The sequence below is a fragment of the Heloderma suspectum genome, chromosome 3 (genome assembly GCF_057233095.1).
Source record: "Heloderma suspectum isolate Gila_16-S chromosome 3, 16-S_ref, whole genome shotgun sequence".
NCBI classification, from domain to species: Eukaryota; Metazoa; Chordata; class Lepidosauria; order Squamata; family Helodermatidae; genus Heloderma; species Heloderma suspectum.
The window spans coordinates 266,107,570-266,120,669 of NC_139460.1; the positions used below are offsets into that span (position 1 = coordinate 266,107,570).

At 44.0% G+C, this 13,100-nt stretch overlaps 1 protein-coding gene across 1 annotated transcript in view; it reads right to left on the reverse strand.

The window, feature by feature from the left end:
* KIF1A (kinesin family member 1A) overlaps positions 1-13,100 on the reverse strand; it is a 140,071-nt gene that overhangs the window by 81,294 nt on the left and 45,677 nt on the right. The window contains exons 4-9 of the mRNA XM_084846837.1: positions 12,009-12,188; positions 9,238-9,303; positions 7,663-7,841; positions 5,240-5,351; positions 3,802-3,879; positions 2,964-3,029 (exon numbers count right to left, since the gene is read on the reverse strand). Of these exons, the coding sequence (XP_084702963.1) occupies positions 2,964-3,029; positions 3,802-3,879; positions 5,240-5,351; positions 7,663-7,841; positions 9,238-9,303; positions 12,009-12,188 (681 nt within the window). The remainder of the gene's footprint in view (positions 1-2,963; positions 3,030-3,801; positions 3,880-5,239; positions 5,352-7,662; positions 7,842-9,237; positions 9,304-12,008; positions 12,189-13,100) is intronic.

Sequence of the window (13,100 nt, forward strand, 5' to 3'; positions counted from 1 at the left end):
TGAGGGCGGGGGGTGGAGCTTTAGGGTCTCTCTTGGGCGGACCATAAAACCTTGGCAGTTGCTCCAGGTCAGTGCTAAAGTAACCTGTCTCCTTGTCTTAGCTGCAGGATTGCTAGCTGTGGTCCTGAAACGTGGTCACTAGATCAGCTTCTCCAGTCTTGTCCAGGGTCGTGACTAGAGATGTGAAGGCCCAGGAAAAAACCAGAAAAATTCAGGGAATTTCCCCCCCCCCATTTCCCCCCTGCCCCCAGAATATTTTGTTCTGGAAAATTTGAAAAACTGAACAGCTTTGGATTATGAAATATTTTATTTTATAATGATGAATAAAATGTTTAAGCAATGTTTCTATATTGCTACCCAACCTTTACTCCCCCAAATGATTTCTTAAAACGATATAATAGGAAGACTTTTATAGAAAGACTAGAGATGTAACATTTCTGGAAATAATGAAGGCATGAGGGAATTTTTTTTAATCCTCTGTGTAGGATTGCCAGCATAGTTATTTCTTCTGTTCCTTATTAAAATTATTGCTCTAATGTATCTTTTACTGATAGACATTTTGGGATGCCCTAAGTCATGCTCAGTTTTCCAACATGACTAGAGTCACCATATCACAATATAGAAGAAAATGTGCATTCATGACAGTTTGGGTATTATTCTATAAAGTCCTAGGCTTGTGCTGGTTAGATGCTGTAGCAGTCAATTGATGTAGTTCTAATCTAAAACCTGCATGTGAAAGAAACACTGTAGATTATCCCACTACTACCACCAGACGCAACAGAATACCACGTTGGTTATGTTTCTTTCTTTTTTTATGAACTTCGAGGTTTGGGTCTATGGAACTCACTGTCACAGTTCTTAATAAAGTCCCCAGTTAGACCTCATTGCCAGGGAATGCTGCCTCAACTATAAAAACCTTTAACCACCGTCACCAAAATAAACCCTCTCTACCTAAAAGAAACTCAGTAGCCTGGTTCCTATGACACCACTAAAGACAACTTTTCAAAAAATAAGATGGAAATTATTTACAAAGGGAATAAAATGTCACTCTTCAAATAATAGGTTGAGATCACGTAAAGATTCTTAAATATGGTTGCTTACCATTCCTTTCAGGAAAGAGAGTCTTTCCCAGTTAAATACAATCTCAATAGCTTTTCCTTCAGACCACATTTCCCTAAACTCCATCCCCAAAACAGGAACAAGTTTAGGAAATTCCCTAAACTTCCTCACAAACAGGAACAGATGCTGTACACCAGTCGTCCTCTGCCTCCAGTTCTTCCTGCTTCTTCTGGCTTCTAAGATGATACAGATGTTTCAGGGACTGCTTGCTGAAGTTCCCTCTGATCAGATATAAAATAGGAACCTAAAATATACTATGTTTAATTTGGTTTGCTCATAAAATTATAAAGTTTGGTATATTAAATTTAAAATATAGTTTATTCAGACAATAATTACCAATTTACCGAGTTTACTCTGAAATGTTTTTAATTTTAATGATAATTTCATGACCAAACCAAGTTGTACATAACCTGTTTTACATTCCTAGAGCAGCATTCCCCACCCTGGGGCCAACCTGATGTTTTGGACTACATCTCCCAGCATCCCTAACCTTTAGCCATGCTAGTTGGGACTAATGGGAACTGAAGTTCCAAACATTTGTAGGGCACTATGTTGCGGAAGGCTGTCCTAAAGCAACAAAGTGACTTGAGATCTGTAAAGAATGCCAATCAAATAAGTAATGCACATTTTTACATTTCCCCCAAAATTTCCAACGGGTTCAAAATTTCCAGAAAGTTTACATCTCTAGTCCTGACCATGCTCCTTCTCTACGTCAGCACCAACTTACAGCCTTATCTGTTGCCAGCTTATCTGAGCTGTCACTTCCTTGTGGTGGTGGAATTCATGATGGATCAGGACAGGAGAAAGTCAGGCTGGAACCCTTTCCCCTGACATCTAATCTTCATACAGAGGTGCATCAATCTGTGTGAGTATCCACCTGGAGTCTAAAGTGGTGGAACCCATCTACAGGTTTACTGCCTCATCAAGAACTAAGCCGATGTATTGATTGGGCTAGAAGGCAAGTGGGGTGGGGGTGGGGAGAGAGAACGGACCATTCACATTGCATAACCAATGTATTATGAAATCATACATGCCTCTCCAGTAGCTGTATTTACTGGTGTTTGTATTGTTCAGCCTTCCCCAACCTGCTGCCCTCCAGATGTTTTGGTGCTCAACTCACATCAACCCTAACCTGCATGGCCAATGGTTAGGAATGCTGGGAATTATAGTCTAAAATATCTGAAGGTCACCAGGTTGGTGAAGGCTGTTTCATATCAATGAAGTAACTGTTTAGGTTATGATCTCATTATAGCACAGTATAAGAACCCAGTTCTCTTCTGTGCCCTTAAGGAATGTGGCAGTGAATGGCAGACAGACAAAGGAGTTCTTCTACTAAGATCCAGTCTTGAAGTGTTCAAACCTTGCAGAGCTCAAGCCATTTACATTTATTACGATTAAGAGTGGACATGTTTTCAAACAAAAATAACTTTTTTAAAAATGCAGAAATTAAATATAGTTATCTGGAACTTTAAAAGCTTTTGTCTGTCTTTGTTTTGCTTTTTATAAAACATTTTTGGTCAGTAGATCTCATTTTAGGATTTCCCAAATATTTTGGAAACCTCCTGTTTTAAATTAATAAAAAGGTGAACTGCATGAGAGTTTTTCCGTTCCACTGGCTAGAACACAGGGCATCCACCACACTGCACGTTTGATTCATAGCAGCCAAATGACATTTGGATCTTGGTGAGAAAAAAAATGCTTATGTGACTTCTTTTCCAGAGGCCAAATGGCTGAGCACTTCAGAGGGTGTATTGGGAGAAGAAAACTCTGCACAGATCAGATGTGGGCAAACCTTCCCCTCCTATCCAACCCCCAATAACCCCCAATATCAATGAAAGCCTTACCATCTCAGCCAGAGCGGAAATCACCTTCCCCAGCGTGGTTAGTGATTTATTGATGTTTGCTCCCTCCTGTGAGAATGAGAAAATTCCAATTTGGAACAATCAGTTCCAACACAGAATTTGCACAAAGTAATTTTAACAGCAGTATACATTCCACTCAGCACAACAGACAGGATTCAGAATTACTCTCTTGAACAGTTGACATTTCTCTTAACTTCTGTCACATACACACATACATACACACACACATCCACAGTGATGGACACCTTTGCCTATTCTTTCTCAACGCAGTATGAATGAGCAAAGGGCTGGATGTGCCTGATCTTGTCTGATCTCGGAAACTAAGCAGGGTCAGCCCTGGTTAGTACTTGGATGGGAGACCGCCTGGGAATCAGGCTTACTGCATTGAGCAGGGGGTTGGACTCGATGGTCTTGTAGGCCCCTTCCAACCCTATGATTCTATGATCTATGACTTGGTGCCAATATGGAGCGGCATTAAATAACTAGCCAACATATATTTATTTATTATTAACATTTATAGTCCATCTTTCTGCTCAAAAACCATCAAGGCAGTCTACAACAATTTAAAACAATAAAAGGAATCAGCAGCAAAGTGAATAAAACTGAAAAGGATGGAACATGAGCTAGTATGGACAGCAGAAAAGAACTAATGAATAGTGATCATTACAGGGACCCTTTCTTACACTGCAGTTGGTTGGCATATATAGCTTCCCAAGAGATAATACTAGGCTATAGTGTCAGGGATCAGAGTGCCCAGTTCTGCATACAACAAAGATGTGTGCATTAATGTCTAGCACATTAATTTGGTCCCTTCTCTTACCTTAAGTCTTGTGCCTTTTGCTCCAGTGGAGTCAGCCCGTTCACTTCCTGCAAGATCCACCAAGCTGATTTTGCTGACCTGAAATCAGAAAACAAATTAGAAACATATTGCCCATTATATTTGTCGCCACATCTCTGTGTGTGTGTGGATCTGTCTGTCTGTCTGTCTACATATCTATATCTACCTCTCAGACATTATGGGGTACATAATATTTCCAAACATAGTTTTCCTTTGGGAAAAGTGCGGTGCGGATTGACTATCTCAGCAATGACTTCACCTAGTCAAACAGCCATATCTGGGATGGTTCCAGAGTATAGTCTGAAGACACAGGATGCAGCCACCTTGCTGAAGCTAAGCAGGTCTGGGTTTAATCAGTGCCTGGATACAGTGTACACCACCTTGAGTTCGATGGAAGAAAGGTGGGATAGAAATAAAATACATGATGATGATGATGCACATATGATGTACAGCAATGCACATTTTGGGAGCAGATACTTTGTTCAAGTGAAAGTGATGGGCTCGTCCCGTCTTGTTTGCCATGACATTTGAAGGGAGGTATCTGGTTGATCACTGTAGGAAACAGGATGCTGAATTAACATCCTGTTTCCTGCAGTGACCAATCAGATCATTCCAAGAAGCCCACAAGTGGGGCTGGAAGGCAATAGCTCTCTCTTGCTGTTGTTCCCCAGCAACTGGCATCCAATGCCACACTACCTTTGAACATGGACATTTGATATGATCCAGCAGGGGTCTGCTTATGTTCTCGCACCGTGGAAGTTCCTAGTACTGTCTGTAATAATTAATGTGTTATAGCAAAGGTGCTGAATGCACTAGATTGTACAAAGTTCTTCCCATATTTTGCAGCTTTTACTCCAGTACCCAACTCCCCTCAGTGTAAGTCAAGGCCAAAACAAACAAACAAAAATGTACAAAGGATAGTTTATCTATGGATATGTAAGGAAGATGAAATAATATCAGATTCATCTTCTAACCAATGTCTTAAAGCTATCATCTCCTCATTTCCTGTACACTGATGTATTTTGCTCCTCATTCCATTGAGTCAGCCCATTTACCTAAACAGACAGCTGAGGTCAGAGGCTGAGTCATGGACGGGCAGTAATAACAAGTGAGATGGTGCCAGGAGATGCCTAGTGGAGGCTGGTGGCTCCAATTTTGGTGGGCCTGTAAATCCATTCTGGGTTTCAGTCAGAACCATCCAGAACTGTAAAGGAGCTATCCAAGGTGCTGAACCCTATCCCCAAAATAGGTTCAGCACCTTGGATAGCTTCTTTAGAGTTCTAGCTGGCTCTGACTGAAACCCAGAATGGATTCACAGCCCCGCTGAAATCAGAGCAACCAGCCTCCACTGGCTACACCCCTCCCTACCGCCTAGTGCTGCTGGCAGGACTACTAGCATTTGCTTGTCTTTCCTACCTACCTTCTCAGTGGTGATGTCAGTCTCCGCATCATGCCGTTTCTGAGTGAAGATGATATTGAAGACTGCATGTGAACGGCTGCTGGTTTCATTCATGTTAGTGGCAGCCACTGTCCTATTGAGCAAGAACAGCGGTGAAGTGTTAATTAAATTCTACTTCTCTTCAGGCCCAGCAAAACAATCCAATGCTATCAGAAGACTTATCTGTAGGAACTCAAAACCCTTACTCAGTTGTGAAGCAAGGCTGGAAAGACAAGATTCCAGGCTGGCAACTGATAATCTCGATAAAGTTTCTCCAACCTGGCACCCTCCAGATGTGCTGGATTTTAATTCCCACCATTCCCAGACAGCATGAGGATGGGAGGTGTAGCCCAATACGTCTGGAGGGCAGCAAATTGGGGAAGACAGATCTAGAGTTAACAGTACCCAGCTGCTTAAACAATCCTTTAAAATCACCCAACACAAGAGGCCAGCACCAAGAACCATTCATTGGCAGAGGGTATGAAACATTGGCTCGCATTTGCGAATTCTCAAAATTCAAAATTTTAATCTTAAAATGCTTTTTTCCCTTGTAGAAGAATAAAGATGTTGTCAGGGTGGAAACTGAGCTGATAGAACCCCAGAGCAGTTCTGATTCTGAGGAGGATCAGCAATCCGTGGGAGAGGAGCCAGCTCATCTCTCACAGGCACAGCAGCTGGCAGAGATTCCTCCTGCCGGAATTCCTGAGATAGATAGTGACCCAGGCAGTGAGAGAGTGCTGGAGGGGGGCCTGCTAGACGCTCGATGCAGACGCAGGGAGCAACGAGCGATGGAGGGCGCAGAAAGGAGGCATAGCACCCGTTTGGTGCGCAAGCAATGGCCACGTCCCATGGACCCAAGGGAAAGAGGGAGGATCTCTTCCAGTCTTCCTAGCCCATAAGTTCAGGGTCTTCAAGTGATTCTCCTTCAAACGGGGACCAACTGCCTACCCTGAGCATAGGCTACTCTGCTGTTCATTGCTTAGTCGCTGGTGATTAGCATCTGAAAGAGTCATTAAGTTGTAAAAGGATTAAAGCCTTGAAAAGAATCCTTTCATCTGTGTCTTGAGTTGGCTATTGGATTGTACTGAAAGAGGCCACTAGGGTGCTCCTGACAGATGTCTAGGAGCTATCTGTGCCGTTTCTCCAGCTCCACTGCTGTCAGGGTTGTATCTGAGCCCACAGAGTCCAAAGGCAGCTCTGATTCTGAGGAGGAGATACAATTCGTGGGGAGAAACTCTCTCAGACTTCAGAGGTGCAGCTGGAGGGGAAGCCCCTCCGGCTCACATCCCTGGGAGCGACAGTGACCCAGGCATGGAAAGGGAGGGACAACTTGAGCTTTTAGACGCGAGGCGCAGGCGCAGGCACAAGCGAGAGATTGCAGGAGCCAAGCTTAGACGCTCAGCCCGATTGGCTTGACGTCAACAGCTGTGCCCTGAGGCCCCATGGGAAAGAAGGAGATCTTCCCCTCCCACCCCTTAAGTTCAGAGAGTTGCCGCATTTTTCCCAGAGATCAACTGACGTCCTAACCCTTAGAAACCCCTAGATGGCTGTTCCTTTGTAGTTCCTCTGAGTCTCAGGCTATTAGCACCTGTATGCTTCATTAGGATGAATGGAATTAAAGCCTTGGAAAGCAGCCCTTTTGTCTGAGTGTTGATTCTGGCTATTGGAGGATTCAGTAGGCAACAGGGGCATCTTGACAACTGCTAGCAGAAAGCATTAGGCAGATACCTTGTGTAGCTTTTGACGGAAAAACATTCTCCCAAATATACCTTCAGTGTCACTCTGCCTAGACAGCTAAGGAAAGGAGATGATACGCTCCATAAGGAAGTTCCTGTGGACTTCTCAGACTAAAAACTAGAATGGAGATCTAGATGGTAGGTATGAGAAAATAAAGAAGTAGCAGAGGAATGTTAGGACTCCATCCCCATAGAGGGCTGACTCCCTTCAGATCTCTAGGGCTGAGGATTCTCCTGGGCAACTCCTTTAAGCCAGCCTCAGACCTACTTTTGGATTCCCCATCCCATCCCTCCCCATCTACACCCAAAACCACTCCCTTGTCCCTTCTTGCTCTGGGCTTTTAAAGGGACTGCTGCTAATATGCATGTCCAGTAGGGCCAAAGCCCTTCTAGATCCTGTGTCCACCTGGAAGCATCTTCTTGAAGCTTCTTATGGCTGTATACACCATGGTCATTTCTGTCTTGAGTGTGTTGGGCTCCCCATCTCCTAGGGGTTTCCTTAGTCCCCCAGCTAGCTTAATACCATCAAACTGCCCTCTTGGGCAACCTCAGTTTCCCTATAAGTCCCCTTATCATGAAGAGACTTTTTGGTGGGAAGGGCTTTGAATAACAATTAGATCCATGACTCCATGGAAGTATAGGATCGTCCCTCTTGCAGTTCTTTTTTACCTGGCTTTGTTCCCAGAGTCCATTAGATCCTGAATGTCATTATAGGATGTGACAGCTAGTTTCGAGAGATCTTCAACATATGGCCCAAGAAGTGGGTGCTCTCTCACCCTCAAGTTCCCTTTGTTCTTGGGATTGAGAAGGTCACGTACACGTTCACAGTATATTTCCATGTAGCTTACCTGTGAGCACAATGTGCAGTCTATGAGAATTACACATTTTTTAAAAAATGCATTTGAACATCAGCAGTAGCACAGGATCTTGTAGGCACAGACTGATAAACACATACTGCAAACCATCTCTTCAAAATAAAACAAACAACCCTATTGACCTCAGAGGAGATAACTACAACGGTATTTTGCAAGAGTGAGTTAAGAGGAAAGATTTTTGGGAAGACCCTACAAACATAGCCTGCAAACAAATCAAAGGAATTTAGCTACACATTTATGCATTTCCAGCTGCAATCCTATGCACACTTAGCTGGCAGTAAAGCCCATTGAACACAGTGGGACTTATTTCCAAGTTATATGTGAAGGATGGCTCCCCCTGTCTTCTACTGATTGCCCAATTTTCTCTACATTACATTTTCTGTCTATGACCCACTCTTTTAGTAGCTAGATATGCAGTCCTTAAAGGTTTGTTCTTGTTGTTGTTTGGAAAACATGAAGGCAGGTGTGTACAGGATTAAAAAAGAAACATCCATACAGCTGGCACTAACAGAAACACTGGGCTGGTTTGCACATTCAAAATAAACCACTGTGGCTTATTTCATGTTGTCTGAGTTCGGACAACACAACAAGCCATGCCCAGGTGGCGATTATGGAAATCATGCCCCTTATTAAAGCCACGGTGGCTTATTTAAATCATGGCACATGCTGGGTGCATGCCTGGCATGATTTCCATAATCACCACCCAGGCGCAGTTTGTTGTGCCATCCGAACCTGGGAGGCATGGCTTGTTGGAGGGGCAAAGGACCCTCCAATAATCCTACCATAGCCCATGGACTATTTACGCTATGACAGCTCGTTTAAATCATGGTGCATGTTGTGCGTGTGCCAGGCATGATTTCCATAATCACCACCGGGCCGTGGGTTATCATGTCGTCCGAACCTAGGCGGTTTGCATGATCCAAGCAGTTCAGATGATCTGGACCTGGTTGGCATGATCAAACTAAGGCACGTGGCTTAAATAAGGCACTGTGGCTTATTTTGTTTGTACTAACCTGGTCAATGTTCAGAAGTGAGGTGTTTTGTGAACAGAGAGCACAACTGAAGTAAGGTGACCATGCAGGACTTCTAAAAGGTTGATACTGAAAGCTGACTAGGGCAGCTGCAACTCATTAAACTCTTATATAAATATTAAAGAAACATAGCCATCTTCTAAGGCAAATCTGAGGCCAGAACACCCTGGTATTTAGTAACACACTATTCCGGACTTTCTTTTGTATAACACATTTTCCAATGGTTTTGTGTTTCCAAAACTAGATAATACTTCCATGCATGTTCAGTTACTTCACCATAAATTCCCTCTTGCCCCCAGGAAACTACACAGACGATATGGCTAAGTATCAGTTTGTACCTCCACTGAGTACGACATGTTGTCATTTGTTGTGTCATTGATTCGGGAGAAGAGATCCTCACACAGCTGCGTAGCATGGGAAGGAAAGAGAAAGAGTTACATGTATTTGTGACAGTAGTACCATTGACGTAGAATCCACCCCAACAATCTGGCAGCTGCACAGATTTCTAAGGGGTGTTGAATGAGAGGATCTGTGTCACTGAGGCATCTGCCATGTGTTTCCAACCCTCCAGTGCATGAAAGAAGATTCTGGCAGATCCAGGTAAATGTTCCCTTCAAATAGAGGAGTGTTCTCTGTAAAGTGAGACATGTGGCAAATAAAACTTACAACAACACTAAAAGATAAGTGCCACACATCATTCCAAAGTGTGGCAGCTGCTGCCGAGAGGAAGATGTTAATACTTTGTTTAAAAGATGCTTCTTTGTTGCAGGAAATTAGAGCTACCATTGCTGTTTTGGTACAGCCCTAGTTCTGTGCCCTGTGCTGATTGCTAGTACATCCAGATTAGCAGTGACAGGAACAGGAGTTGCTTCTCTGAACATGTTGGCCATAGCTGACTGGAGCTGTGCCACAGAGCTCCATGACATGTGGAAGCACCCGAAGAGAACTCCATCCCTGTGGACCTTCTAAGGGAGTAGCGCATGAGAGATGCCCTATTTATTTGGTTATTTTCAATAGGCTTATATACTGCTAAACATATTTAAAAATATATCTAAGCGGTTCACAAAATACATTATAATATCCATTAAAACACATAAAAATTGCTAAAACAATTTTTGTTATACAAAACCTTAATAAAAACATTAAAATCAATCAAAACAATGCTGTAATTACAAACAAACAGTCTGGGCAGCACAATGACTCAGGGAAGGCCTGGGTAAAGGATCCTTTGCAAAGTCACAAAGGATGCTGGGGTGCCACGCTTGGCCTTGCAAACAGCCATGCGTGATAGAAATGTTGGACATCACCATCCTCTGCAATGCTGTAAGGGAGGCTCTGGTCACATGCTTCAGCTTATACATTGCAGTTGCTCAGGTAAGAAAGTCATGAGCCAGGCCTTCTTCCAGCCCTCCTCATTTAAGTGCCTGGGTGCAATCCTCTCTCTCTCTCTCTCTCCCCTCCCCCCCATGCCCACTCTCTTTTATTAAAGAAGAGACAGTGGTTACAACATTTTGGTATTCAAATGTTAGCTGTTAGGGGGATTTGTTGCCCAAATATAATAGAAATATCCCCCCCCCCAAAAAAAAGAAAAATATTTGGGGCAAAGACTCTTTCTTAATAGGAAAACAATAGTTATTTGGAAAAAGAAAAACATTGTGCAAATTCCAATAAAATAACCTGCAACAGGGTCACTCAGTAGCATTATTCATAGGTCAGGAGGAACTCTTCCCAGTGACCTCAGATCAGGGCCAGCCCTACTATTAGGCAGAGTGAGGCAGTCACCTCAAGCAGTGGATGAAGGGGGTTGGGGAGTGCCAGTGACGTATTGGAGAACAGAAGGGTGTACAACACACAGCCTGCTCTGTGCCCACTTAAAATAGCCTCAGGTGTGGTAGAAGACGATGTCCTGTCACCAGCACTGAAGGAAAATTCAGTGTCAGCTCACTCAGCTTTTTATGTGGAATGGGGTGAGCATTATCTTGTCCTTCAGCTCAGGCAGCAAAATGTTTTGGCTTCAGATCAGAGATCCAAAATCCCTTTGGCTCCCTGCCCCTGTACAAATCTATGGTGCAGCCACACTTGGAATACTGTGTACAGTTCTAGTCACCACACCTAAAAAAAGATACTGTAGAGCTGGAAAAGGTGCAGAAAAGGGCAACCAAAATGATCAAGGGGCTATGAGAGAAAGTTACAATAGCTGGGATTGTTTAGCTTGGAAAAAAGGAGGGTAAGGGGAGACATGATAGAGGTGTACAAAATTATGCATGGTGTGGAGAAGGTGGATAGGGAGACTTTTTCTCCCGCTCTCATAATACTAAAACTGGGCTCATCCCATGACGCTGACTGGTGGGAGATTCCAGACAGATAAAAGGAAGTACTTCTTCACACAGCGCATAGCTAAACTATGGAATTCGCTACCACAGGATGTAGTGATGGCCACCAATTTGGATGGCTTTAAAAGAGGGTTGGACAAATCCGTGGAGGAAAAGGCTATCAGTGGCTACTAGTCTCAATGGCTATGTGCTACCTCCAGTAGGCAGTGAGCCTATGTACACCACTTGCTGGGAAACATGAGTGGAGGGTGCTGTTGCGCTCATGCCCTGGTTGTGGGTTCCCAGTTGACAGCTGGTTGGCCACTGTATGAACAGAATGCTGGACTAGATGGACCCTTGGTCTGATCCAGGAGGGTTCTTCTTATGTTCTTATGTTCCTGAGATGAAATTCCCCTGGTACACATACACAGTGCCCATTACTACTAATAAGGAGGAGCTGGTGCCATTTGGTCAGTTACACTAACTCAGAGGCTTTCATAGCACTTTCTGTTCAGAGCCAGCCACTCTCTTCACTCCACCCATTCTTTTTGGGTAGTTTGATGACTTTGGAAAAATTCTTCCTGCCTTTCCATCTACTGGTGTTCAATCCATCTCACCTCCACTAGGTGCTGCATCCTTCCCTTCTGTCCAGAAGCCATGGTGGGCTTTTCATGCTTTCTCTCTCTCTCTCTCTCTCTCTCTCTCTCTCTCTCTCCGCCCTCCTTAATTTCTACCCTCTTTCCATCACAAACAGGCCTGCTTGTTTTCTTCCAGCTGCACACCCGTGTCATGATTACCTGGGGGATTATGCCCTGCTGGTCCTTCTCCTGTTTGCCCATCATTGTGTACGACTTGCCAGCTCCAGTTTGGCCATAGGCAAAGATGCAGACATTATAACCTTCAAAAGCATGCTGCAGCATCTCCTCTCCAATGTCCCGGTACACCTGCTTTTGAGAGGCATAGTTGATGTCTTCAGGCTATGAAGAGAAAGAAAACAGGGATCAGGGTGAGGGAGACTGGGAACAAGTCAGAAGAGAAGAGGAAAGAAGACAAACCATTTCCCCTTTTCCCTAGTACTATGCTTTACTGCAGCTTCACATTGGCGCAGTCTGATCAGAATAGATTTTCCTTGACTGCTGCTTCTGAGTAACTCCTGGGGCAAAAAATAAGAACTCCATACAGGACTAAATCCAACGTTGCATGAGTGGACCTCCACTTGCACAAAGGGACTGCCCTTTGCTCTCCTGCCCCTGCAGCTCCCCTACCCCACCCATGCCCATCCCAAACCTGCTCCAGAGAGTCCTCCAATCCTCTGGAGCAGATCTGGAGGGCATGTAGGAGGCTGCAGGGGAAATCTCTGCCAGCAGGTTCCGTTCCATTGGTGGGCAGGCGAACGGCGTTGGATGCAACCCACACTGTTCATGTTTATATTAACTATTTGTAATCCACCCCAAGAACATTTGTTTGGGAGCAGATTAAAATATAATTAATAAATGCAAAATTCAGGTAAATAATAAAGTGTATTTCCATGATTTTGGAGTGACTTTTGCCAAGACAAAAGGGAAGCCTCTACTCATTCTGTGACCTTGTGTTACTGATAATGAGCCCTGAGCTTCCTGGGCTTCACCACAGACTTAGTAATATTGTGATGCACTCAGGGGACCTCATGCTCAAGGCCCAATCCCTTTAATGTATAACCCCGAGTTTGGGTAGCCAGCCACCTTCTCACAGGCTCCAGGGTCCTGCCTTCCAAGGCTGGGAAAAAATGATTTGAGTAGTTCATCCCCTATTGGAAGACTCCAAATGTTCAAAAGTTCTGCCTACCTCTACTGTCCTATCTGGTGTTCGAGGAAGTCATGCATGCAAACATCAAGAAGGTCACCACAAGG